This window comes from Macaca nemestrina, chromosome 1 (assembly GCF_043159975.1).
Source record: "Macaca nemestrina isolate mMacNem1 chromosome 1, mMacNem.hap1, whole genome shotgun sequence".
Classification (NCBI taxonomy): Eukaryota; Metazoa; Chordata; class Mammalia; order Primates; family Cercopithecidae; genus Macaca; species Macaca nemestrina.
Genome location: NC_092125.1, coordinates 36139305 through 36165340, shown reverse-complemented (window position 1 = coordinate 36165340; position 26036 = coordinate 36139305). Strand labels below are relative to the sequence as shown.

Sequence of the window (26036 nt, the reverse complement as noted above, 5' to 3'; positions counted from 1 at the left end):
CTCATTCTTTAATTCTTTCAAGTTTAGAGTCTTAGCAGTATTTCCTAACCAAGCCTGCTCTCTTTTCCTCCAGGTATTTGCCAGTTCCCACCCTGTTTCCTTAAGGAGTTGTATCTAGCCTTATTCTTTTTTTTTTTCTCTGCTCTGAGCCCCTTGGTTCTAAATTATATATTTTCTAAGATATTTATCATTAGAGGATTTTAAAATTATGCCCTTTCTGATTACAAAATGACTTAAAGATATAGTTAATATCTACAGGCCATAATTTTCTGACATCCCCATGATTATTATATGATTTCTACCTTTGGTAAAAACATTTTCATAGACATACGATGAATATATTTATATTTATATATTCATACACATGTGTGTGTGTATATGTATATATATATGTGTGTGTATATATATATATATATACTGTTCATTAAAATAGGTCTCACTGGAGGGCAATCCTATTATGGATTTTAACTCCATGCAGATGATTAGTGAAAAGAGGGAAGAAACACGGATATAGAGTCTTTGAGCATCATGGAAAATAAGTTTTAAATATCCTCCTGGAATACAATAACACTGAGAATACGAAAGTTGAAATTGTATTGTAGCTTGGATGCTATGAATTGAATTTCAATATTTCACCCTAAAATCTGAGATTCTTAGGCTGGTCAGAGGTAAAGCAAGTATTTTGTAAATTTACATTGGTCATCTGAACTGATCATGGCAAACACAGAAGGGCAACTAATAGGCAATGCAGCAATTAGTATATCAGTAACAAAGGCCACTGAGAAAATACTGCTTCTTAGTTTCTTATGTCAGACTTGAAGGTAGCAAAGAAAGCACTGATATTCACAGGTAAGACACTGACTAAAATGAGTTCCTAATACTTTATCAATCATTTAGACAAATGGTTTACAACCCTAGCTGCATATTAGAATCATCTTGGACCTTTAAAAAAATACAGAAGACTGGGCTCTCATCTAGAAATTTTGATTTAACTGGTCTGAGGTGGAGTCTGAGCATCAGTATATTTTTTGAAGTTCCTTAGGTGATTTTTACATATGGCCAGAGTTGAAAACCTAGTTCGGACAATGGACACTTATTAGTCTTTATTAAATAGTGGACGTGAAGTTTTCTGTCTCTTTGTTTAACGTGGAAAAACACTTACATAGGATCTTATAGAGGATTCAAAACAGAAACCAATAGCAATTGAATCTGATAATCTCGATACTTAAGACACATTTCTTTTTACACAGGACTTTAGTCTATATCTTATTTCCCAGGGCTTTACTTTCTTCTAAAAACTATGTAAAGGTTTGGTTTTTTGACCAATGTTTTGTTTCTAGTATATTTATTTGATTGGGAATGCTTAGGTGTCACAGTGACAAGAGCACAAGGAGAGTTACACAGGAATACTCAGCTACTGCCTTAGTTCAATTATGCTTTCTGGTTGTCTTGGCATAATTTTTGGTGCCTGAATTCTTTCAGAGCCAAGCTCAAAGCAAACACAAATGAAGCAGCTGCAACTGTATTATGTTATACTTACATGAAAGGCCAACTTAGACTATTGTGTTATGAAAATCAGAACACTAAACCTAGCACCTGGCCCAGAACACAAGCAGCTCCCCCTTAGCCAAAGCCAAACTGATGGTATCATATAAGTAGAAGTGATTTAAAAAATCATAAATATCAAGTCACTTTATAAATAGAGTATAAAGAAAGAAGCCTGTTCCAAAATATCAGGCACTGTGAAACAAATATACACAATCATAAGACATAATCATTTTCTCTTTCTGAATTAAACTTAAGTATGTACCTGGATAACTTTTCATTATGTATTCAATTGTTCCTCATCATCCCAGTAATTTCATTTAAATGAAAGTCTAGCACGATATTAAAGAAAAAATAAAAAATGATCTTTCAAAGAGGAGAAAATGTCAAATGACTAAAGCTGTTTTTGAAGAACAGTCAAAACTCAGATGTGCAAAAACATTGTGAATTTATACATATGTATAACACCTGAAAGGTTCCAAGAAATAGCCACAGAAACAAATCATTAAATAATAAAGATTTCTATGTAGTTTCAGTTACCAATATAAGTAGACAAAGTATACACTATATAACTAAAACACCATAGTTCTGAATTTCAAATATTAATTAAAATGTCTCTTTAAGGAAAAAAATCTATCCATTCTGCCAGGTATACTCTTATCGCACATGATCTCTTATTAAATGTTTATTAAATGTAATTAAATATTTAATATTCCATTTGACTAGAGACATTATCAGTAATATCAAGAGAATATATGTGAGATAAACTCATTTGATTCTGGTCTTTGATAATTCATGCATATTTTATCTATTCAACAATTATTTGTTGAATGTTTGCTCTGTGGGAGGTACTGTGTTAGGCACTGGGGTAGTTATGAAGATGACCGGAACAGATATCTGTTGTCTAATGAGGAACAGAGACCTACAAACAAATAATTGCAACTGGAATTACGGTATGTGTGAAGAAATATGAATGAGAATGAAGGAAAGAAGAAACTCTCCTGTAGACCAGGGTCCTCAACCCCAGGGCCACGGACCAGTACTGGTCTGTGGCCTGTTAGGAAATGGGCGGCACAGCAGGAGGTGAGCGGCAGGTGAGTGAGTAAAACATCATCTGTATTTACAGCTGCTCCCCATCACTTGCAGCCTGAGCTCTGCCTCCTGCCAGATCAGCGGTGGCATTAGATTCTCGTAGAAGCACATACCCTATTGTGAACTGTGCATGTGAGGGATCTAGGTTGTGTGTTCCTGATGAGAATGTACTGCCTAAGGATCTGTCACTGTCTACCATCACCCCCAGATGGGACCATCTAGTTGCAGAAAAACAAACTCAGGGTTCCCACTGACTGTACGTTATGGTGAGTTGTATAATTATTTCATTATATATTACAACCTAATAATAACAAATAAAGTGCACAATAAAGGTAATGCATTTGAATCACCCCCAAACCATCCCCCACAATCCAACCCTGGTCCGTGGAAAAACTGTCTTCCACAAAACTGGTCCCTGGTGCCAGAAAGGTTGGGGACCACTGCTGTAGATCACTACTTTTTCTTACGGCTATGATAGATAAGAGTACAAATACATTTAAATATTGCTGAAAACCAAGACACTGTGTTAACTTATAGGTTCAGTAGCCAAATAAATTTCCTCTTCTTCCCTCATTTTGAATGTTACTATACATGAATACCCTGCTGTACCAGTTGCCTATTTTAAGTTTTTAAAAGCATAAATTTTTGTGAATGAGGAAGACTTACAAAGGTTTTTCGGGGTTCCCTGCTTTGAGCTCACTGTTATAGTTATTCTTCTTTCTGCCTTACTTGGCATCAACCAGCAGGATATGAGTGATCTTTACCCTCTGGCTTCTCCTTGATCTCCTTAAGGCTAAATATTATTCTAGAAAAATCAGTAGTATCAGCTGAAAGGCCAGGGGTGAGTGCTGGGCTGGCCTTCTATTGAATGATAGCCCCTTACCTATCTCCCTGAGTTGGAATAGTGACAGCAAGAGGAAAAAAGACTCAGGAGAAGAGTCAAGTAATTTACCCATATTTCACAGTATTCATGCCACTTTGTTTAGCTTTAGAGCCAAAGACAAATATTCCAGTAAACACATCTTTAATGCTTCAGCAGCAAGTATAATTTAGTTAAGTTTGATGAACAAACTCAATCACAGTCTTGCCCCTACCTACCTTTCCGGTCTTCTCACCTGCCATTTTTGCTCACATACTTTTCAATTCCTGTCTCACTGAGTTCTTTCTATAATCCCTGGAAGCACCAGTCATCCCATGACTGTGTGTCTATCAAAAAAGCCATTCCCGCAGCCTGGAGTACTTTCTTCCCCTGTCCATTAGTTTTTTTTCAGCCTTTGAAACTCTACTCAAATGCTGCTCCTTGTCAAAGCCTTAACTTACACATTGGGCTGCTAATAACTTGTGTTACCATGCTCACCTACCTCTTTATGAATCTGGTCATTTTTCTATCTCGTGCTACTAGGCTATATATAGGGTCTCAGAATGGAAAACTTTGTTGTACCAAGCACAGTATGCCAAGAAGGTATCAATTGATGAATCGTCAATACTTTGCCCAAAGTAAGCATTCAATAAGTGTGTCATTGTAAATAATTTCATTTAGGACTTGTTAAAATCTATTTTATCTGCTCTCAGTAAGTCTGAAAATGGAGCTCGGAAGAATAAGGTCCTTTTTGAGGGTCCACTACTATAATTTTGGGGTCCAATTGATGAGTGGTAAACCTACTGCTCACCATAGTAATGACATCTGAATCCTGGAACCACTGGTACTTGTGGTAAAATACTGGTTCTGTCTCTTCATCAAGTTAACATAGAAACGATCTGAGATATTGTATAAACAACTCTAAGTTAAATATCTCAAAGTCTGACTCCTTTTTGTACTGCTTTCCCAAATTCGGAGAGTACACTGTGATATTAATTATAAATGTATTGTGTGTTGACCTGAAAATTAGACATTCTTCTAATTAGTAATATATATTTAAGTGATGTAAATCACACTACTATTGGTATTACATGAAAATTAAAAAAAAAAATACAATGTATTTCTACAGATATCCAAGTACTGCAGTGCCTCATTTAGCCAGCATATTTTGATTTCTCTTTAAAAAACATATAAATTATTTATCTAGCATGATCAAGGAATGAGATACTTCACAAACCACTTTTCTGGATAACAAGTTTTATAAACATCACATATCTTCAACATTTTAAATATTCTCAATGGACACATGTCATATAACACAGTTCCACTTTTTAAAAAAATAGCAAAATAAATATAATCTCACTTTTTCTTGATGACTCAGGATCATTATTATCAATGTTAATTTCTGCACTATAGACCACCCTGGAACACAGTAATATCCTTAAGGTCTAATTTAAATGTAAGGCTGTTTGCCTTTATCCTAAGTGAATTCGGATTGTTTTTATCATTCTCTGCTTTTCATTTTCCCTGCCTCGTCCTTTTACTTAGTGACATTTCTTTGTTGTTGTTGTAATCAGTGTGTTCTAATGGTTATTTTTCAGAAAACTCTTTAGGTGAGGTCCTGTGAATGGTTACATTCTCCTAGAGAGTTAAGTGCATGGGTGCATGGGCTTTGTGACTGTCATTTGCTAGTCAGAGGCCCTTTTCTTCCCTCATTATTTCTAAATCTACAACATGGCTGAGACTGCCAGAAGAGTAAGTGGTTTGTAAGTAATGTTAGCTTTCATATGTGTTTATCATTATGTTTATAATTTTCACTCAAAAATTATTAGTCATATTATTAAGATACATCTTAAATTAGTCATCAACTTAAATAAAAATTATGGTTCTTAATTAATTCAGATTTTCAAAGCCTGGCCATGAACTTTAGACCCAATATAGGATATGCTTTGATGTTACCATATTGCAGAGGGATATTCATCCTGTTACCAACTTTTTCAAAAAAATTTAAGAGTCACCATTCCATTCTAGCATGATGGTGTGAAAACTTCAAATTCTAACTCAATCCTTTTCACCAAACTTTGCATACTGACAGTCAGTTTTACTCTATTCTTTCTGCATCATCAAAAAACAAGAGGAGGAGGTGAAAAATAAATGTTTTTCTTCATTCATGAGAAAAATAAAATAAAAAATAGGTAGCTATGTTTATGGAACAAAAAATTTAGTAAAAGACACTAAATCTGATATTTTAAAATTCCTGTCATAATTTGCTTAGAATATTAATCCAATACTTGCTTGTAATCTTTGAAAATGAGAACATTTGTAAAAATTTGAAAGGTGTCACAGTAACTGCTATTCATAAACTCTTCAAGGTCCTGAGATACAACAAGGGAAAATCTTGCTCCTCAGGGTTAACACAAAATAAAACACTCATTTTGGTTATCTTATGAATGAATGCCAATTTATATATGTCAAAAAATCAATTCCACTTAAAAGGTCATCCCAACTTTTAAAAAAGTATTAGAATAAAGACAGGCTATACCATATTAATTTGGCTGAATTACGAGAAATCTTTTTTATTCCAAATAGAAAAGTCTATTTCTACCTTATACTGATTTTCATTGTGCCTAGAATAATGACTAATCTCATGAAGCAATTCTTTTCAAGTATAAAAATAATTAATTTTAATAAAATGATATGATTAGGAAATAAATATATTTCTTATCCAAGAAAATAGGTGATTTAAAATATTGGTTACTCACAGTTATATCAAAAAAGTCCAAAATAGGTCTGTAACTGATAGTCAGCTGACCTGATCACATATGACCCTTCCATCTTAGTACTTTTTTTTCTTTAAAGAGATGGGGTCTTGTTTTGTGGCCCAGGCTTGAGTGCAGTGGCACAATTATGGCTCACTGCAGTCTTGACCTCTTAGGCACAAGCAATCCTCCTACCTTGGCCTCCCCTGGGACCACAAGCACACACTACTATGCCCAGCTAATTTTTTTTTTTTTTTCATTTTTTATAGAGGCAGGGTCTCACTATGTTGCCTAGGCTGGTCTTGAACTCCTGGCCTCAAGCAATCCTCCCACCTCAGTCTCCCAAGATGCTAGGATTACAGTGTGAACCACTGAGCCCAGCCTCTTTTGTATTTAATGCTGATTCTCAATACTGCCTGGTCAATTTAAGCAGTTACTTTCTTTCAACGTATTTCTTAAGCACTTCCATGGTCATCTAAAAGACAGCTTAAGCAAAGCGCAGACCAAGTCTTAGGATTAGAATTCACAATTGTCTAATTCTCTGTGAATTTAGTCTGCAACTTTATGAGTCTCAGCACTCTCTGCTTATGCTCCAGCTTTGAAAAATAAAAAAAATTACATCCCATTCCTAAAAAAACCTCCCACCAGCTTATTTACAGCATTGTGATAGGTTTTTGCTAGCAACTTGATAAAAAAATGTCTGCAAGGATTTGAACTCTACAGTTGAAAGGAATATGAACTTATTCAAATATTTTGTGAATATTTTTACATATTTTGTGAGTACCCTGTGAGTAAAAATAATATTCCCTAAAACCTCATAAATATTATACTGAAAGTAGTGGACAGCCGGGCATGGTGGCTGAAGCCTGGAATCCCAACACTTTGGGAGGCCGAGGCGGGTGGATCACTTGAGGTTAGGAGTTTGAGACCAGCCTAGCCAACGTGGTAAAACCCTGCCTCTACTAAAAGCACAAAAATTAACTGGGCATGATGGCATGCGCCTGTAATCCCAGCTACTCTGGAGGCTGAGGCAGGAGAATTGTTTGAACTTGGCAGGTGGAGGCTGCAGTGAGTGTTATTGTGCCACAGCACTTCATCCTGGGTGACAGATTGAGACTCAGTCTCAAAAAAAAAAAAAAAAGAAAGAAAAAAAGAAAGTAGTTGATATTAACCACAGTTGATTTATACAAGTTGATGAGTCTGTCCTTTAATCACAGAATTATAAAGAAATTCTTGAAGTGAAAAATGTTTGGATTCCTTAGTAGCTGTCTCTAACTCTAAGAAGAAAGGAGAAAAGTAAAATATTCTTATAAAGAAGATAAACACTTACTGGTACTTTGAAGGGTGAGGTATTTGCAGTGTCCATGGAGTTGGGTTTCTCTGATGTACTGGTCCCTGAGATACTGCGTCTACGAGGGGACCTTTCTGCTGGTACCTCTGGAAGAAAGGAGGAAGGCTGAAACATCATCAAGAACCCCAAATTTAGGATATTCCACTAAACTGTAAAGTTATTGGTTTTTCACAACAAACCAGCATGCTTTAAAGGTACACTATATTCTATCTCACATAATTTGTCTATCTTTGAGGTGCTTAAACTATCAAGACACTAGAGAGACTTGGTCACAGTTAAGAATCTGCTTTAGTGTGACAGACTATATTTTCATCTGAGCACATATAAAAATAATTTCCTCTGAGCTATGTTTAATATCTTTAAGTTCACTTAGTAGTTGTATCTCACAGTATATAAATCTACTTCTCTACGTGTTAGCAATGTAGGAGTTAATAGAATAAAATGGAAATTCTAATATTCTTGTGAACAAAATATAGTCTAATGTTGCATATGATTTGATGGTGTTTGCACAAAGGTCAAAGTTAGTTCTGTGCAGATAAGATGATTTACTAGACTGCAACAAAAGGGCCATGAGAAGACTGAAAGCTGCTGCTAAGATAAAATAACATATATGCCTATGCAGATATAAAAATAGATCAGCTTCTCCTTGTTCTGGCAATATGACCTTACTAAGATCTTACTCTGGAATCCTAAATCTGTTCAAACTGACCTAACAAGCTGAGGAATTTTGCAGATAATGTGATCTTCTCCCATTTAATTACTATATACTGTATTAAGGCTACATTTTTAAGATTCTTTCATAGAGTGATATATATATATACATGTGTATATATATATACATACACACGCACACATAGATGATAGATATATAGGTATTATACCTTTATCACAACTGCTTCCCATCGCCACTTCAACTGACAGACATAAAGGAATCCAGCTTCTCAGATAACATTAGATAATCTCAACATGGACAAGGAAAAAAAAAGCCACATCCTAAAAAAAGTATTCTGTGTTATCTTCCAGATCTTATAAAATAAGGAGTAAATTGTAACTCCGGAGACTGACATTTTGATTCCTGCTGTTCTCCCTTTAAAAGATAGATGCAGTTTAAACTTCCATTTCTGGCCTCCTGGCCCCTGGGATCCGTGCTACTTCCACTTAAGAGAGCGTTTTTTCTCTCGCTCCCTCTCTGTGTCTTGCTCTTCCCCCTCCCTCTCCACAGCTTGCAGAGAGAGCAAGCAAGAAAGAAACACACAGGACTGCAGCTATTCAATCAATCGTTCTGACTGCACATCCTCATTAGTTACTTTCGGGCTATTAACAGACGCCCAACCACTGCCTTCCCTCAGTTACTGAAAATTTCACTGTATTACACTAATCTGCAGCAAGCAAAAACATTTACTGAAATGTATATTCAGCTAGTGCCAAAAGGACACCATTTTACACAGACCCAGTAATGCACACAAATCAATTCCTCCTATGAAAATTTACTATCTTTGCATGCTGGACACTGATTTTCTTTTCCATGACTAAACATACCTTCTCTGTGACATCTTGACTGGTAAGGCATAAACCAAATTGGAACATTCCTAAAGATTCAGAGGCTGACAACATAGCATCTTATATGCTTGCAGTACAAGAGAGTTCCATACTACTACTGTATTTTAAAATTAAGACCAGTAACTCTAAGTCCCTTAACTTCTCTCTAACCATCGCTAGTTAAATGAGCCTTAATGTACAAAGCCGTTTTCAGAATTAGGCACACATGACTTCTAATGCACATCTCTGAAAAATGGCAGCATAATTAGCTCAGATTCATGGGAATGGCACAAAGCACTGAATTTAAGTAAATCAGCTTGTTGGAGCACATTGAACAGAAAGACTTCCAGACTTCAGGAATATGACTTTACAGAGTAATTACCTAAGTTAGATGACTCTACGTGGCTAGGGGCAAGGCAGGCAGGGAATGGGGCTGGTGAAGGTAGAAAAAATATCTCACCTTTCCTCTAATAATTACCTATAAAGGTAACCTCATATCAAATTAGAAGATACTGGAGATTTAATATTACAATATAGTATGTTTTAATTTCTGAATAATTGACAGAGAAACCAAACTGGAAGAAAAATAAGTTTCATTAGCTGGGATAAAATGATCTAGTAAACCATTTCCTTAATTTGCAATGTTCTGGCTAAGGAAAAAAACTGAAATTAATTTCCTCACTTTCTTCCAAACATCCAAGTTTAGCTTTCGGGCATACAAACTCATTAAATGAGTATGTTACAAAGCTTTTAATTATTTGAAATTATATTGACTAAAATTAGTGGCCACATTTCAAACTCCAATAAATATGGTATTGTTATACTTCTGTTTTTTTCTCTTTCTAAATTCTCTTTCTGTATCATGGGAAAAAAATACAATGCTGATGTAGCTTATAGGATGCATTATTGGGTCCAGAAAGAAGATATTAAATCATTCCTGAAGTTTGAACAATTTCCACTAAAGAGGGGAAAGAAAAGAAATAAGGTAAGCTAAATTACCTAACGAAAAGTTTACAGCCGCTTTCTCAACCCCCACAAGAATACCACTCATCTGCTCGTGTAGAATAGGCCATTGGAGAATCCCAATTCTTTAGTTCTCAGAAGATTCATAACTACTTCAAAGCATACAGAAAAATAAATACCCCAAGTACCAATGTCCACTTAGAAGCAAGGTAGCAGCATTAGCAAGAGCGGAAGGAGCAACCTGCTGGATTAGTCACAGGATGGACTGCATATTAAACTTGTGCCTTTAACTTGAAATCTGTAAGCAGAAAGGAAAGTTGCTACTATGCTCTAAGAGCTGCATTTCTGCTCAGTTTGAAGGAAAATCTATGCTAGTTCCAGTAGACCAAAATTAGACAGCTGTATCCTCTACCCTCACTCATGCTACATACTATTGCATTATTTTCACCTGCTGTAAAATTAATATTCTTTTCATAGTGACAATATTTAATTACAGTCATTTTAAAATATGCTCATTCTCTAAGACTGATGAGACAAGAGAGATACAATATTGTTTCAGATAAAGGCCTGAAACTGCCTCACTTTCTCATCTCTAAAAATAATATTTTTCATCTTCAGATTGAAAGGCAAAAAGAGTTATAAAAAGCCTGGTTAAGTTTTAAATTTATCTCTTCATTTCCTTTGCCATTGGATATGACCTCAGATGATGTGACGACTTATACTGATGAGAGATAACCTCCAATAGAGCCGCATATAGAATGATGTATTGAACAAAGAGAACATCTGGATGTTTTTCTTAGCAGCTCTACCAATGATATGTACGATTCTGTGTAAGCCATTTCACCTTTCCTGTCCTGGTCTTCACCATTTAATAAACTGGGTTATCCAGACCAAACAGAGATAAAGACAAGATTAATGAGTTTATATGCTTTGATGCAAAGTTAGCTTTCTGGGAGGAAGAACCTTTTAAAATCCAAAATAGAGTAGTATCATTTCCTCAACATACACATTTTCCTCTATGTCAATGCGCTTTCTTTGGAAAGTGTGGCAAAGAAATTGAAAACTGGATAATTATAGGGGCAAATGTACTTTTGGTGGAGGATATTCCTGTTCAACAAACAGGAGTCAATTTCTGCCTTAGAACCTAATAGTGTATACACTGCCTTTGGTTCACTTACCAGGGAATAAATGCCAAAAATTCCTATCATGTATTTCGGAGGACGCTAAGGAGTAAGTTAGACGGTGACAAGTGTTTTGGGGGAAATAAAAAGTAGTCAGGGAGATGAAGAAGTAGAGTAATTTTAAATAGGTAGTTGCATTGCAAAAGTGACGTATGAGTCAATACTTCAGGAGGTAAGAAGTCAGCCTTGCAGGTTTAACACGGAAGAAGACTACAGGTAGAGGGAGGCTAGCACAAAGCTTCTAAGGTAAAGTGCAGCAAAGAGGCCAGTGGGATTGATGCCAGTGAGTGGGAACAAATAGTAGGAGATAAAGTCTGAGAGGAACTGGGGCAGACGTGTTCAGATAATACTGGCCAATATAAGGACAGTGACAGAAGAAAATGTATATGCTAAGGAAATGACATTATAATACTATTACATTTTAGATTTAAAGAACCCCTTTCTTCCAAAAAGCTAATTTTGCACCAAAACACATAAACTCATTAATCTTCTTTGTAAGGTCTTTTTTTAACTCTAAAAGAAAAACCACTTGCTCAGACATGTGTCGCCAAAAGGTACTAATCATATTGAAAGTCCATAGATATACACTTACTGGTATTTCTTAACTCTTTTATTTGTCTTTCTTTTTTTTTTGAGACAGTCGCCCAGGCTGGAGTGCAGTGGTATGATATGGGCTCACTACAACCTCCACCTCTGGGATTCAAGTGATACTCCCACCTCAGCCTCCTGAGTAGCTGGGACTATAAGTGTGTGCCACCATGCCCGTTTCTAGAGAGGTTGTTTCATCATCTTACCCAGGCTAGTCTCTAACTCCTGGGCTCAAATGATCCACCCGCCTTGGCCTCCCAAAGTGTGAGGGTTACAGGCTTGAGAGCACTGCACCAGGCCAATTTTCTCTTCAGGATTTTGAATAATGAATGTGATTCAGAATAAATCTGGAATATTATTATGTTTGGAAAGAGAGTAAAGTGAAATGTTTATCATATTAACTGAGGGTTAGGTTCCAAAAGCCTCTGAAAATATCTTAAATGAGAAAGGTATCTGCTATACAATGTCATTACTGTATGGTCAAATATCTATAGGCATCAATTACATTAATTACATTTACTTTTTGTTCAATCTTGTTTAACCGAAGTTCATATGCCATACAATATTTGCATATACTTAACTAATATAAATAACATAAATTTCTTATAATGTCTACCATTTTTAGAATTAGTTACCATAGTGTAAAAAACAGGTAAAGATAATAATTTATTTTTTTTCTTTTAAAAGAAAGTGTTATGCTATAAAAGCTATTTAAGCACCTCTTTGTGAATAATTTGTCTAGGGAAAATATTTTTATTATAATTTTAGCTTGTATTGAGTTTGTGTGTGTGTGTGTGTGTGTGTGTGTGTGTTTTTAGACATGGACTCAGTCGCCCAAGCTGGAGTGGAATGGCGCAATCTCAGCTCATTGCAGCCTGTACCTCCCATGCTCAAACGATCCTCCCACTTCAGCCTCCTGACTAGCTGGGACCACAGGTGGGCACCACCACACCCAGCTAATTTTAGCTCATGTTGAGAATTTATGTGCTAAGTACTGCGTCTAGTATCTACCTTACTTAATCTTTACTTAGCCCCTGAGATAGTAACAATTATTACTCTCTATGAGGATGGAGGCAAAATTTAAAGGTGAATAAAGTAAGTTCAGATAATTCAGCAAGAAAGGTAAATAAAATGTAGAAATACATTTATAGCTTTAATTTGGTGAACAATTACGTAAGAAACTAAAATATCATAGTAAAATTCTCAAGTTATAATAGAACAGAAAAATATTACATGTCACAGATGCAGTTTCTTTGGCATATATAGGATGTCTAAGCACTTCACATTAATGGCAACCCGAAACAATTCCTAGTAATTTTTTGCACAGAATTATAAAACATGAATAAATGTGAATACTTTTTCAATTATAATTATTCACATGCCTCTTTAACATTTTTGATATCTGTAGGTAGCAAACAAATTTCTAATGTTTTTCTCATAAAGCAAATTCTTCAGTTTACTTCAAAAGCCTTTTTAAAAATCAACATTTCAACAAAACATGATAAAACATTGAATACAAACCAAACTGTGTTCATGTACCCATTTAAGTCACTGAAATTTTGGCATATATAGTGTTGCTGTGAATGAGGCCACTTCACTATAATCTATTTTCCCTTGCATTGTGTAAATAATGACAACATTAAATAGGATGTGGTAAGTCGGTGGCTCAAGTTATTAATGAATGAGATAAGCAAATAACTTCTCTCTCCATGCTGTGAATTCTGAATTAGGAACATTCTTCTTCCATAGGATGCACAGAAGACATTTAAGAAACAGAATAGGAAGGATGAAATAGGAGGAGGAAATGGGTTTGTAGCTCTTCAGTAAAGAGGGACTTTAATAACAAACGGCAAATTGTGAAACAAAAAAGGCTTTCATGAAAATGAGGTTTCATATTTTTTTGCTGGAGGACTCCTAAAGCTAATGGGAACTTAAAAGACAGAGTTAGAAAAATATTATAAAGAAAAAGTGACAAGAGCAAAGAGAAGAAAATCATATACTGCATTTATATGGCTGCTAACATGATAGCACCTGGGTGTTTTTATAAACTTCATCCACCATTTTCAGTAGGATACCTTCTGCTGTATCCCACTTTCACTGCCTTAAAGCCTATGCACTGTCAGCCACAAGCATTCAGCTGCTCTGAAATACAAATCCCCAGAGCCACTTTAATTCACCCAATTTGTATCACTCAGACGGCAGTACTTCACTCAAACAAGTAGTCCTTTCAAGTTTGCATGCCCCACACTTCAATATGCACAAATTGGTGCTAAGTACATAAATGTGGTAAATTCTTATAAAGTAAAGCCATCCAGTCTCCCCACCATTTCCTTGCTTCAGTAACTATTATTATTTTTTAAAAATATTTCTTCTTGTTAACATAATACAAAAACAATTTTTTTCCCGGTCAAGGAATCTGAACACCACCCACAAGTATTTCATTTCTTCAACTTAGGGCTTCACACGACAATATTGGATGAGATGGTAGAGAATACTTTCAGAGCAAACAACATTCTCAACTGAAAGGCCAAGAAAATAGCTCAGGGATGTTTATGTGTTATCTTAAGTTTCAGATAGAAAACATATATCTAGTTCTTAGTGATGACAACTGGGCATCTTAATGATGATGATAAAAACATAACAATGATAAGTACAACACCAAATTGTCATGTTTGGTGCAAAAGTAATTGTGGCTTTTACAACTTAAAAAATGCGAAACCACAATTACTTTTGTACCAACCTTATATTATGCCTTATTATTTACTACATGTTTTATATAAGTTATCTCTTTAATCCTCAAAACAATCCTTTGGAGGTGGAACTATCAACCTTATTTTACAGATAAAGAAACAAGATGTTCTATTACTCTGCCCATGTTTGCACAGCTGGTAAAAACGGTAGGGGCAGGATAAGAATCCATGCAGTTTGGCTTTAGAGACTGCTTTTAATTGTCATGCATTCTATCCTGTTCTCCATGTGTTTTGTACAATGGGCTGCAATGGAGAAAAAAATAAGATGAATAATCATGGAGACTCCAGTTTTCTTCATATTTTAAAGAGAATTAAGTCATACTCTTAAGGTGTTTTCTGCACAAAAAACCTATAAAGAAAAACTCAATCCTTGAATGCTGATGTTGATAAAAACATTGTAGCCAAGAAACACAGAGAGGTGAGGCAAAACAATAACAAGGGACAAAAGTTTACTAACTTAATGACAAAAGTTAATGGTGAAAAAATGTGAACAAAACAGGAAACAACTTAAAAAGAATATCTACTACTGATCCCTTGAATAAAAAAGTGACGAGTCCTCCAAAATAAAGCATGTCTTTCAATGAGACTAATCTTCAGTATACCTATGTGGGGAGATAAGTACTTAGATAAGCTGTATGAGATGAACAGAGATAAAAAGCATTAAGATTTTAGGTTTTGCAAAGAACAATTACTAAACAACAAAGCTTTGCTCAGCATAAAACGACTATTTTGAACATGTCAGTCCAATTATTTATAAGGTATTAATCTCACAACTTCAGTTTGGTGAGTTTTATTTTGTCATCAGCTGTGGAAGATAATCTCTTCTAATCTATAGATAGGGTCTAACACCTTTAAACATTTTCTGTAACTGATTTAATAATATATACTCATTATTAATATGCTTCATATATAACTTTTCCTGTAACTGATTTAGTAATATATTCTCATTGTTAATATGCTTCATATATAATTGGGAGTATAATGATAGGTTTATTCATACCATCATTTTGGTATTTAGTGAACACTAAAAAAAAAAGATTTAGTCTTGATTATGCCAGAGCCTCTGTTTGGGTTTTATTTCCCAAACAAATATTAAGAGAAGACATTAAAAAGTGAAAACATACAAATATGTAAACCTGTAATATAAAGATGAAAACTTAATAATTTACCGAGAAGTAAATATGCACATGACACAGTACAAAAACAAAATCGTTTACATTCAACATCACCCATTTGTGAAGGTAATAAAAAAGAAAGGAGCCTATGATGTTATTTGCCCCCCTTTAGCCAACAAGCACTGCTAAGTGTCTCTTCGAAATGGCTGTTGGCTTCGTTTTGTCTTATTTCCACTACCACCCACCATCCTAATCTAGGGCTTTTTATCTTCTCATGCAGATTATGGCAGGAAGCTCCTAACTGCTCTTACTGACTGACTCCAGTCTCTCCCTGCTTAAAGCTAGCCTACTCATCATTACCAGATTAATCTCCCTAAAACATTACTTTCTGGATGAAGTTTCCTTCCTAGAGATCTTTAGATAGTCAGACATTAGAAAAAAATCACCTGGCCCTACTTTGCATATTTAGTCCTTTCTGCCAACAATTTTCAACAATTTGTCTCAGTCAGATGATCTCTAATCTCAAACTGGGATTCTCCCATGTCTACTTTTGCTAATGGTTTTCACTTACCTATCTGCCAACTCTTAGATGACCTTCAGTATCAACTTCGATTCATCTACTTCCACAAAACCAGGCCTAATTACTCACATTTCTTTGATTTCCAATTAATACATTTATGTAAGTTTAAATTATTTGATTATATGTTTTCTAGTTTTGGGTACCAAACTAAACTATATTCCTGACTAATATTGATACTAGTGTTCCATAATGGAGGTCTTATGTCGTTGCAAGATTGGAATCATCTTGTGATCGTGTCTAAATTTTTAAACAAATTTTAACAGGTAGAATTCTCTCTGTTTTAATTCTCTCACAATGTTTTATAAACCATTTGCACCCATTCTTGCTTGTCTGCAGGGAGTATTAAGATAGAATAAAAGATAATAAATAATGGTAAATACATTTTAACAACTAAAAAATAGTTAAGCGGCCCGGCGCGGTGGCTCACAGCTGTAATTCCAGCACTTCGGGAGGCCGAGGCGGGCGGATCACGAGGTCAGGCGATTGAGACCATCCTGGCTAACACGGTGAAACCCCGTCTCTGCCAAAAACACAAAAATTAGCCAGGCGTAATAGCGGGCACCTGCAGTCCCAGCTATTCGGAGGCTGAGGCAGGAGATTGGCACGAACCCGGGAGGCGGAGCTTGCAGTTAGTCGAGATCGCGCCACTGCACTCCAGCCTGGGCGACAGAGCAAGACTCCGTCTCAAAAAAAAAAAAAAAAAAAAAAAAAAGCATACTTTGTCCGGACACTTTCCCCTACCCCCACTCAACAGACACATATGCTTATAATCATGACTCTATTAGGTAAAGCTATATGGAACTGCCTTTTTTTGGTAGATTAAAATGGTAAAATACCAGCAATTTCATATGGTTCAATTTAATACACAATAAATTCATACATTCATTTTCTAGTTACCTCTAACTCACACATGGAATTAAATTCTACCATCTGGTTGAGTTTAAGACCACTCTCCTTTATGTATATTAAATTGATATTTTTTCTTCTAATTTTTTTCTTTTCATTTTGATCTTTCTATTGGTGGCAAGGCTATCAAAGAAAAATTGAGATTATGATAAATAAGCCTCATGGGAAATTAGGTTTAAAAGTTTTGAGGATTTTCCTTCTATGCATCATTCTATTTTAAAAGGTCACAAATTGGCTGGGCACGGTGACTCATGCCTGTAATTCTAGCACTTTGGGAGGCTGAGGCGGGTGCATCACTTGAGTTCAGGAGTTTGAGACCAGCCTGGGCAACCTGGTGAGAAACCCCATCTTTACAAAAAATACAAAAAATAGCTCCGCGTGGCGGCGTGCGCCCGCACCTGTAGTCCCAGCTACTACGGGTAGGGGGCGCTGAGGCTGGGGGGCAGGGCGCTGAGGTGGAAGAGGCAGGGCTTGACTGACAGAACGAGACCCTGTCTCAAATCGAGTCACAAATTTCCAAATTTTATTGAGAAGCACACTTAAATATAATTACATTTAAGTCTTCATATTCATTTTCTTTCGATATCTGTTCAGCTTAATTTCCTTTAGTTTTTAAATTTTATATCCCTAAAAGGAAAATTTTTGCAAGAACATCTTCTGTTCTACACTTTTTCTGTTCTAAGGAAATCCCCTAAACAAAGGATGTAAGACTTAAAAACTCTAAGGGAACCATGTCCACCTGTGAGACTCAATATGGCTTCAATAGCCATACTGAGGTAATTTTTGTTTTTAAATTTAGATATCAGAATGCTAATTTATTCACTTGCTATGAAAAACTGAATTATCATTGATTGGAAATATTAATGCAAGTGTGCTTTGACATTAATTACTTTTCTGAAGTCAAGCTGTATGAGAAATTAAAACATAAACAGTGGTAGTTTTAAACTACTGATTTCATTTCTCTTTCCCTTCCTTCCCTCACTTCCCTCCTCATCCTCCCCTCCCTCCCTCCCTCCCTCCCTTCCCTCTCTCTCTCTCTCTCTCTCTCTCTCTCTCTCTCTCTCTCTCTCACCTCTCTCTCTCTCTCTTTTGAGACAGGGTCTTGCTCTGTCACTCCAGCTGGAGAGTAAAGTGGCAGGATCACAGCTCACTGCCTCAAACTTCTGGTCTCAAGTGATCCTCCCAACTCAGCCTCCCCAGTAGCTGGGACTACAGGTGTGCTCCACTATGTCTAGCCTCTATTTCTTTAACGGAGGTCGCAGGCCTAATTATTTTTTTTTATTGCTTCTACAATTTTAAGTTACATTTTTCTTAAAATGTCCACTTGTCTAAATTTCCAAATATATTATCAATAAGGTTTTTTTATTTTTATTTTTTCAATTCTCTATAATTATACCCTTTTTCATGTCAACATTGTTTATATATTTTCTTTTTAGCAAATCTTGTCTTTATTGAACAAGGAACAACTCTTGGCTTTATTGATTCTGTTTATTTCTATTTTCCATTTCATCATTATCTACTCTTATTTTCATTTTCTTTCCCTAAACTTTCTTTGGGTTTATTAGTTTTTTAACTTGTTGAGTTAAATGCTTAGCTCATTAATTTGTAGCCTTTGCCCTTTTCAATGTAAAAGACTATACATTTCATTTAAGAATTATTTTAGTAATATTCCACAAGTTTTGATATACACTATTTTCAGTATTGCTTAGTATTTTATAATTTCCATTATGTTTTCTTTTTGACTAACAAGTTATTTACAAGTAACTTTAAAACATTCCAAAAATAAAGGTTTTTAATGTAAATTTTTGTTACTAATTTCTAACTTAAACTGTTATTAGAGAATGCAATTTGTATAACTTTGAAATTTGTTGAGATTTGTTTTATGACCTGGTCTATTGCCAGTTTTTATAAAAATTCTGTATGTGCTTGAGAAGACTAATTGTTGGAGTCAGGTTTCTATATATGTCCATTAAACCAAGCTTACTGCGTTTTTGAATATTCTCTCTATCCTTACTAATTTTTATAGATAAAGGATTGTAGAATTATCCATTTCTTTTTATATATCTGCCCATTTTTGCCATATAAAATTTGAGGTTTTGTTATTGGGTACATGTAAGATTGTTAGGTCTTCCTAGTGATTTTTATATTTTATCATTTTTAGGGACCTCCTTTATTCCAGTAACTTTTTTGATAGTCTTATTCTATTTCACTGGCTACACCAGCTTTCTTTTCCCAAGCCTTTACTTTTAACTTTCCTAGGTCCCTGTGTTTTAGATCTCTCTCTCATTCATAGCATTAAAAAAATCCAGTCTGACCATATTTATCTTTTAACATTTTCACATATAATTGATGATATAATTGGATTTTATTTTTACCATCTTACTGTATTTTCTATTTATTTTTTCCCATTTTTTTCCGATTTTCTTTTTTTAAAATCAGGTTAAAAAAATTCCATTTTCTTCTGTATTGCTTTTGAAAATATACACTCTATTTTTTATTCTTTTAGTAGTTGTCCTTAACATTTTAACACGTATACTTAAAGCCTAAAGTTAATCACGATTTCTATCCTTCTCTTGAATAATTCAACAATCTTAAAATACTTCAGTTCCAATTACCCACTTCCTATCTCTGACATATTAATGTTGTCCACTGTTTCAGTTTTACCTTATCAGGACTGTGATTATGAATTCTCAGGATGTTTTCCCCCTCCCACTTCACCTACCAGTCCAGGTTAAGATAAATAAGATTTGTCTATATTTGTCAATGAGATTTTTTTCTAACTTCCACTTTCACTGAAGGTGTAACTCATTCAGAGGCCCAGTCCTATGGGGAAGAATGACATAGGCCTTTCAGTTCTAATTCTTCACTTTGTTAGACCCTTGGCCCATCTCCTATATTATAGCCATTAAAACTTACTCTAAAATTCTAAAATTGGTAAATGCCCCCAGGAGAGTTTACTGTCTAGATTTTGAGGTTTTTTTTTTTTTTTTTTTTTCCCCTCTCCTTAGGGACTTCCTTTCCTTCCTGAGAGTTCAGCCGTTTAGTTAAAAGTGTTTGTTACATTAATGTGACATTTCTAATTGTCTCTATATTATTTTTGAGGGTATCTAGTCTGGCATGTTACCAGAAATTAGAGTTTCAATTTTTGAATATGTTTCTCCCTTGATGTTAGGTGTAATTTTGGGAATCAGATAATAGTTGCCAATGCCAAATAATTAACTATAGTCAACAGAGTCATTTAGAAACTTAAAATGTTTAGGATTTGTCAAAATTACATTATTCGTTCATAGAACTATTCTATCACATAAATTACTTCACTTAATGAAGTAAAATGAAATCATTTAAATTCCATTTAGAAAAGGCAAAGTGGAAAAAAGTATACACTGAGTATTTTCCTTCTTATTCTAGAATTTGGAAAACACAATCATTATCCACTGAATAATAATTTCAAATGTTATCAAAGTACCTGAAATGGTTATGAGAGTAGAGAATACTAGTAGAATAAGAGGGGAAAACAGCTGGCTCTGACAGAATAATTTCAATAATTTTGAAAAGGCCTGAGTCTCAAATCTTTGGGTATCTGGATAGCATTCATTCATTCAAAAAGTATCTGTTAAGTACCTATTCGGTGCTATTCTGGAAGATGCCAAAATATTAAGAGAAGATCCTTCTCATCTGGCAGTAGCAGGGAAGTATTTGATGGGCACACAAATAACAACATAAATGGGTACACAAATAGCTAACTCTGCAAGACTGGGTGTGATAAATGGCAGAAGATTAATACAGTAGCTGTTATCTCCCCATCTCCCTACATTCCATTGCTAAATCTCGGCATGCATATTTGGTTCCTGTATGAGTTTTTCCTTTCTCCCTTCAAAAAGTTAATCCTATGCCTTTAATTCCACTCTCACCTCCAAACCCATAAAATATTTTGTTTTCTTAGTCTTTATCCTTGTAGGTTCAAGATCTTGCTCTCTCCTCCACTTAAAAATATGTACGAGTCTCCTCAATTTAGTTTTTAAAAGGGTACATGCTTCTGTCAGTCACAGATTTCTTCAGGCAAAAGGCTTAACCTGTGATTTCCACTCTCTCACCTCCTACTGTCATTCTCAGTATTATAAAATCTGACTTCTCCCTCTTCAACTTTACTCAAATAGCATTAACACTTTCACAGGTTATCAATAGTCTCTTACATTATCAAGCCCAGTGGTTTTTTTTCTGACTTCTCTTTGGCTTTTTTTCTGACTTCTCTTTGGCTTTTGTAGCCACTGACACTACTGACCACATTGTTAACCTTTTCTACCTTAGCACCTGTGATATCGCACCATCCTGGCTTTCCTCCCACATTTACGGTCATTTGCTCTGTGTCTCCTCTTTTTCTCCACCCACCCCCAAATGTTGATATTCTTCAAGTTTCAGCTGCTGCCCTCTCTTTTTTCTTGACAAGCTCTTGATAGATGACCTACAGATGCTCAGAATATCAACTATCTTTCTTCTCTAGATGAACAGCTCCTACCTGTGACTTCATTTCTAATTACCAGACCTGTTTTTTCTGTCTAGATGTGGATTAGTCTTCTAAAACTCAAAATATCTCAACAGAACTCATCTTACTAAAAAATTGGCTCCCTTTCTCAACTTATTTCTGCTAATAGTACCACTATTCTTCCAAGTTCAAAAATTATCTTTGATTCATTTTGTTCCCCATTCCTCTGCACAAACATTCATTTGCACAAGGAGTATTCCAGGTGCTGAAAAGACAAAGGATTAAGCCCTCCTTGTGAAGGCATTCACAGTCTGGTTTTAATACACAAACCAACAATTATAATAACACAGGAATAAAAAAGTAGAGGCACTTATTTCATACTTTTACTATTGCAATAGCTTTCAAACCAATTTAACTGCTTCTAGCCTCTTTCCCTTTAGTGTCACTTTCAGATATCTAAAAAAACATTTTGATCATATCTTCCTCTTGCTCAAGGATCTTTCATTCTTCTTTATGGCTTTCAGGATAAAACTGTCACTTATTAGCCTGTCTCATTAGTCCTACACAGTGAGTTTCCAAATACCCTTCAAATGTTATCTCTTATTCCTTCTTTACATGAATTCTGCATTCTTCTTGAGACAGTTTGCTCATCGGACATGAAATTATTTAATATTCTTCATGACACTGCTTTCATACAGAAAACCCCACCATTTCCATACAAATCTTTTAGGATTCAGATTAAATCCTATCTCTGTAAGGTAATTTTCAATGTTTTTAAATGTCCTTTCTTCAAACTCCCAAAGCAATTTTTACCTGGATAAATAATTTCACAATTAGGAACTGCCTTATATTCGTTTTCTCCATTGTTGTCTGAATTAACATTTAATTTTTCTCATTTAACTTGTGCATAGTTCATGTTTTCTCCCCAGCCAAACTCTATGCCTCTCACAAGCAGCTTTTTCCTACACTTCTCTGTATCCAGCCACAGCATCTAGCAGTGTCTAGAACATTGTATTTGTTTATAAGAAAGTTTTGAAACAAGGGCAGAGTTTTAAAAAGCTGAATTTAGAAAGCTGAGTTTGAACACTGCTGACAGAAGAAACAAGGTACGAAAGGGCAATATTTGTTCCAAGATAGGAAGGAAATCAATTTGGTTGGAAGGGAGGCTTGGAGATTTTCTCCTCTAAAATGAATAGAGAGTCAGGTGTGAAAGGCCAAACTAAGTTTCACACTAAGGTGTTTTAAATTTATCTGACAGGTGATGAAGAAACCATGGAGGGTTTTTGAACAGCTTAATAACAGTGCACAGTTGTATGAAGTTTCATCAGACTAGCAGTGAGCTACGTTACTGGGAAGGCCTGAATATCAGTTAGGTGGTTACTATACAGAAGTAAGTAGTAGATCCTAACCAGCACAAAGTACTTTTCTTGCATCGCTGGTTCTGGAGGGAAATCTGCCTTAAAATTCCTTAGGCAAACAAAGCATAATTTGAAAGGTACCAAAAGACACAGTGTCTCTTGTTTCTACTCATCCTAGATTCACCATAAAGTTGATTTAGTTTTCTTGTTTTTCTCTTGGCATCTTCATTGGGAAAAGCATATTGTCATTAATGGTAATTACATTAGCAAATGACTCAACACAAGGGTTTTACTTAATCCTCGAACTACCACAAGTTACATCTCAGATAGTTTTGATCCTCATTCCTGCAGAGGAGCTCAGTAAAATTCCTGTTTATCCACAGATGGAGGTGTTTGCTGCCTATGGTCAGGAGAGAGCTTCAATCCTAAAAATAAGATTTGCTGACTTTCACAGCTTAGCACTGCCACAGCAGAACATAGGATACATTGCTATCTATTCACTCAGCAACTAAACTTATTATGGTCCTTGAGCAGAATCAGGACTCTCACTTACTTATGTTTTTATCTATAATCTGAAGGTTCCATTAGGTGGATAATTGGGAATTGACTACCCAGAAGTCAACATCATAATTTATGGACATTTGCATTTTTTTCTTCTAAGCAAGTTCTAACATTCTTCGTCTTTATTACCTCCATTTATCCATCTGTGGATAAATAGGAATTTACTAACTCCCCTAATCAGAGGACAGGAACAAGGATGGGTGGGGGCACTACTCATCTTTATTAACCAAATTCATTTCAGGTATAGTGGGATAATGCCCTCCCCACAAGAAAAGGATAGAAATAAATTAATCTTTAGGCTAGATAATTAGAATTCATAAAGGTATGCCAGAGCACAGAAAATATGTTTAATGATAACTCTGCCTTCCTTTCCCATGATGTAGTAGAGTCTAAGTGGTTGGTTTTACTTAGGGGTATCTGTATTTGTTTCTTCACTGATGTTTCTCTATGTGTATGTATGCGTGTGTCAGGGGAGAGGAATGGGAAGCAAGCAGAATGAGATAGACTTCAGAGAAATGAAGGCTTAAGAGGTACACATATTTCTTAAAGTCATCCAAATGCCCAAGATAAATAAGGCCATGGTAGACAAATTAAGAGTCGGATTAATATCTAAATATATGTACCTAGGAAGACTTAATTAGGATGAACCTTTACATCTAAACTGCAAAAAAAAAAAAAAAAAAAAGAAGCAGAATGCAAAGATTGACAAAGGAATTGAAAAAGAAACTTATGCTAACTACAAGAAAGATTTTCAAATAATAGTAGAGATATCTTTTGGACTGGCAGAAGACTATCCATAGGTCATACAGAATATTCATGAGGAATAAATTAGAAAATTAGAAGACCAACTGAATTTTGTCCATTTATAATAAAGGCATACTTATATCTAGGAAAATATAAGATAAAATTTATAAGAAAGATAAATTTGAAGGCTATAATTAATCTAACGAAAGTATTCACAAATAGGCTTTTAAATGAGTATCAAGCTCTTCTATCACATTTAAGATATGACTGGATTTACAACCTAACTTTCCTAATAATTTGTTTATTATATCAATAACCCCAAGACAAACAATTGCTTTACTTAGAAATTTATTAGAAAGCATTCATAAACGCAAAGTTAAAGTAATCGGAGGTCCATGTGTCCTATTTTATATAGTCAGTAGAAATCATATATAAACATTACAAATATTTCACACCTTGCATAAAAGCTACTTCTCGATTTGTACATTGGCTTTTCATGCACACAAAGCCTATTCCCACTCTCACATAGCACGCCTCACCATCACTGTATTGAGAGTAAAGTAAAACAATAATATTATTTTGGTTGGCAGAAGTTGTCTAAATACCACGAACAGCTGGCCAGATGACATGGTAAGCCTTGAATGGAGCTAGCACTCTTTGTTAAGGCAAAGCAATCTCTCTCTTCTCATAGCGAGTGTTGGTGGCACTATTTCTATAGACAAGCAAAATTTGAAAAGCAAACGACTTAAACATATTCCCTTAATTCCTCTTCTCCTTTTAAAAATGCAAAAGTGAATTTAGAGAATTTGGGGTCCTATTCCCAAAAGTAAGAAAAGTTCAGACAATAAAGGGTTAAAAGAACAAGCAAGCCCTACCGTACCCAGAAATGACAGAAGGCTCTTCTCTTCTTCGGTGCTACTATCCAACCACTCCGCCACATCACCGGGGGAAAGGAGACTCATTCTCCAGCCAGAAAACTTTTCCATACAGAGCACAATTACTGAATGATGAAGTGAGAAAAAAAGGATACAGAGACTAAATTCTTGGGGGTCCAACACTTAAATTGCTGGCTAGGCAATAATGATGAAAGAGAAAATGTGATCCTCCCTCCACTCTGAATTCTGTCTCTGTGACATCAATCTAATACAACGGGGGTGGGGAGGGGGAAAGAAATAGGGTTAAAAGAGGGTGGTATAAGAGAAGAGAAGGGAGATTTGTCCTTCTGTCTCTTGGTGTTATGCTTCAGTCTGAAAGAAAAAGCCAGGATAACACTGAATAATGAAGTGTGTTTAATGACAGGAAAAAGCATACGAAAATAAAGAATAAAGACACTCAAAGAAAAAGAAACAGGTTCCTACACTGGAAGCAGCTTAGATAACCAGACAGCACAATAGCTAATCAGTTAAGTAAAGCATATCAAACAAAAACAAAGACAAAAGAACAAATTCAGCATTTTGTTTTGTTTTGAGGAGAAAGGTTTTCAAATTTCCTTCCAGTTCTCCGCAAGAACTGAAGCCCCCTTCCCCTTCCTGCTTTAGCTATTTCAACAGCCCCCTTTACGAAGATTTCCTGCAAGAAAAGGCAGGTTGATAAATCTGTGAATAGGAAGCTCTCATCCCTCCTTTCTTCTCCTCCTCCCATTCCTCCCCCCACCTCGCATGG

The 26036-nt window shown here is 35.3% G+C and overlaps 1 protein-coding gene across 9 annotated transcripts in view; it reads right to left on the bottom strand.

The window, feature by feature from the left end:
* LOC105484487 (RAS protein activator like 2) overlaps window positions 1-26036 on the bottom strand; it is a 378824-nt gene that overhangs the window by 88036 nt on the left and 264752 nt on the right. For 6 of the 9 annotated variants that reach the window (XM_011746151.3, XM_011746150.3, XM_011746152.3 and 3 more), the window contains one exon: window positions 7586-7692. In XM_011746151.3, coding sequence (XP_011744453.1) covers window positions 7586-7692 — 107 coding nt within the window. Of the gene's footprint in view, window positions 1-7585; window positions 7712-8487; window positions 8573-25254; window positions 25806-26036 lie in introns of those variants that run through there. The other 3 variants (XM_071076115.1, XM_011746154.3, XM_011746155.2) reach the window with 3 other exon arrangements.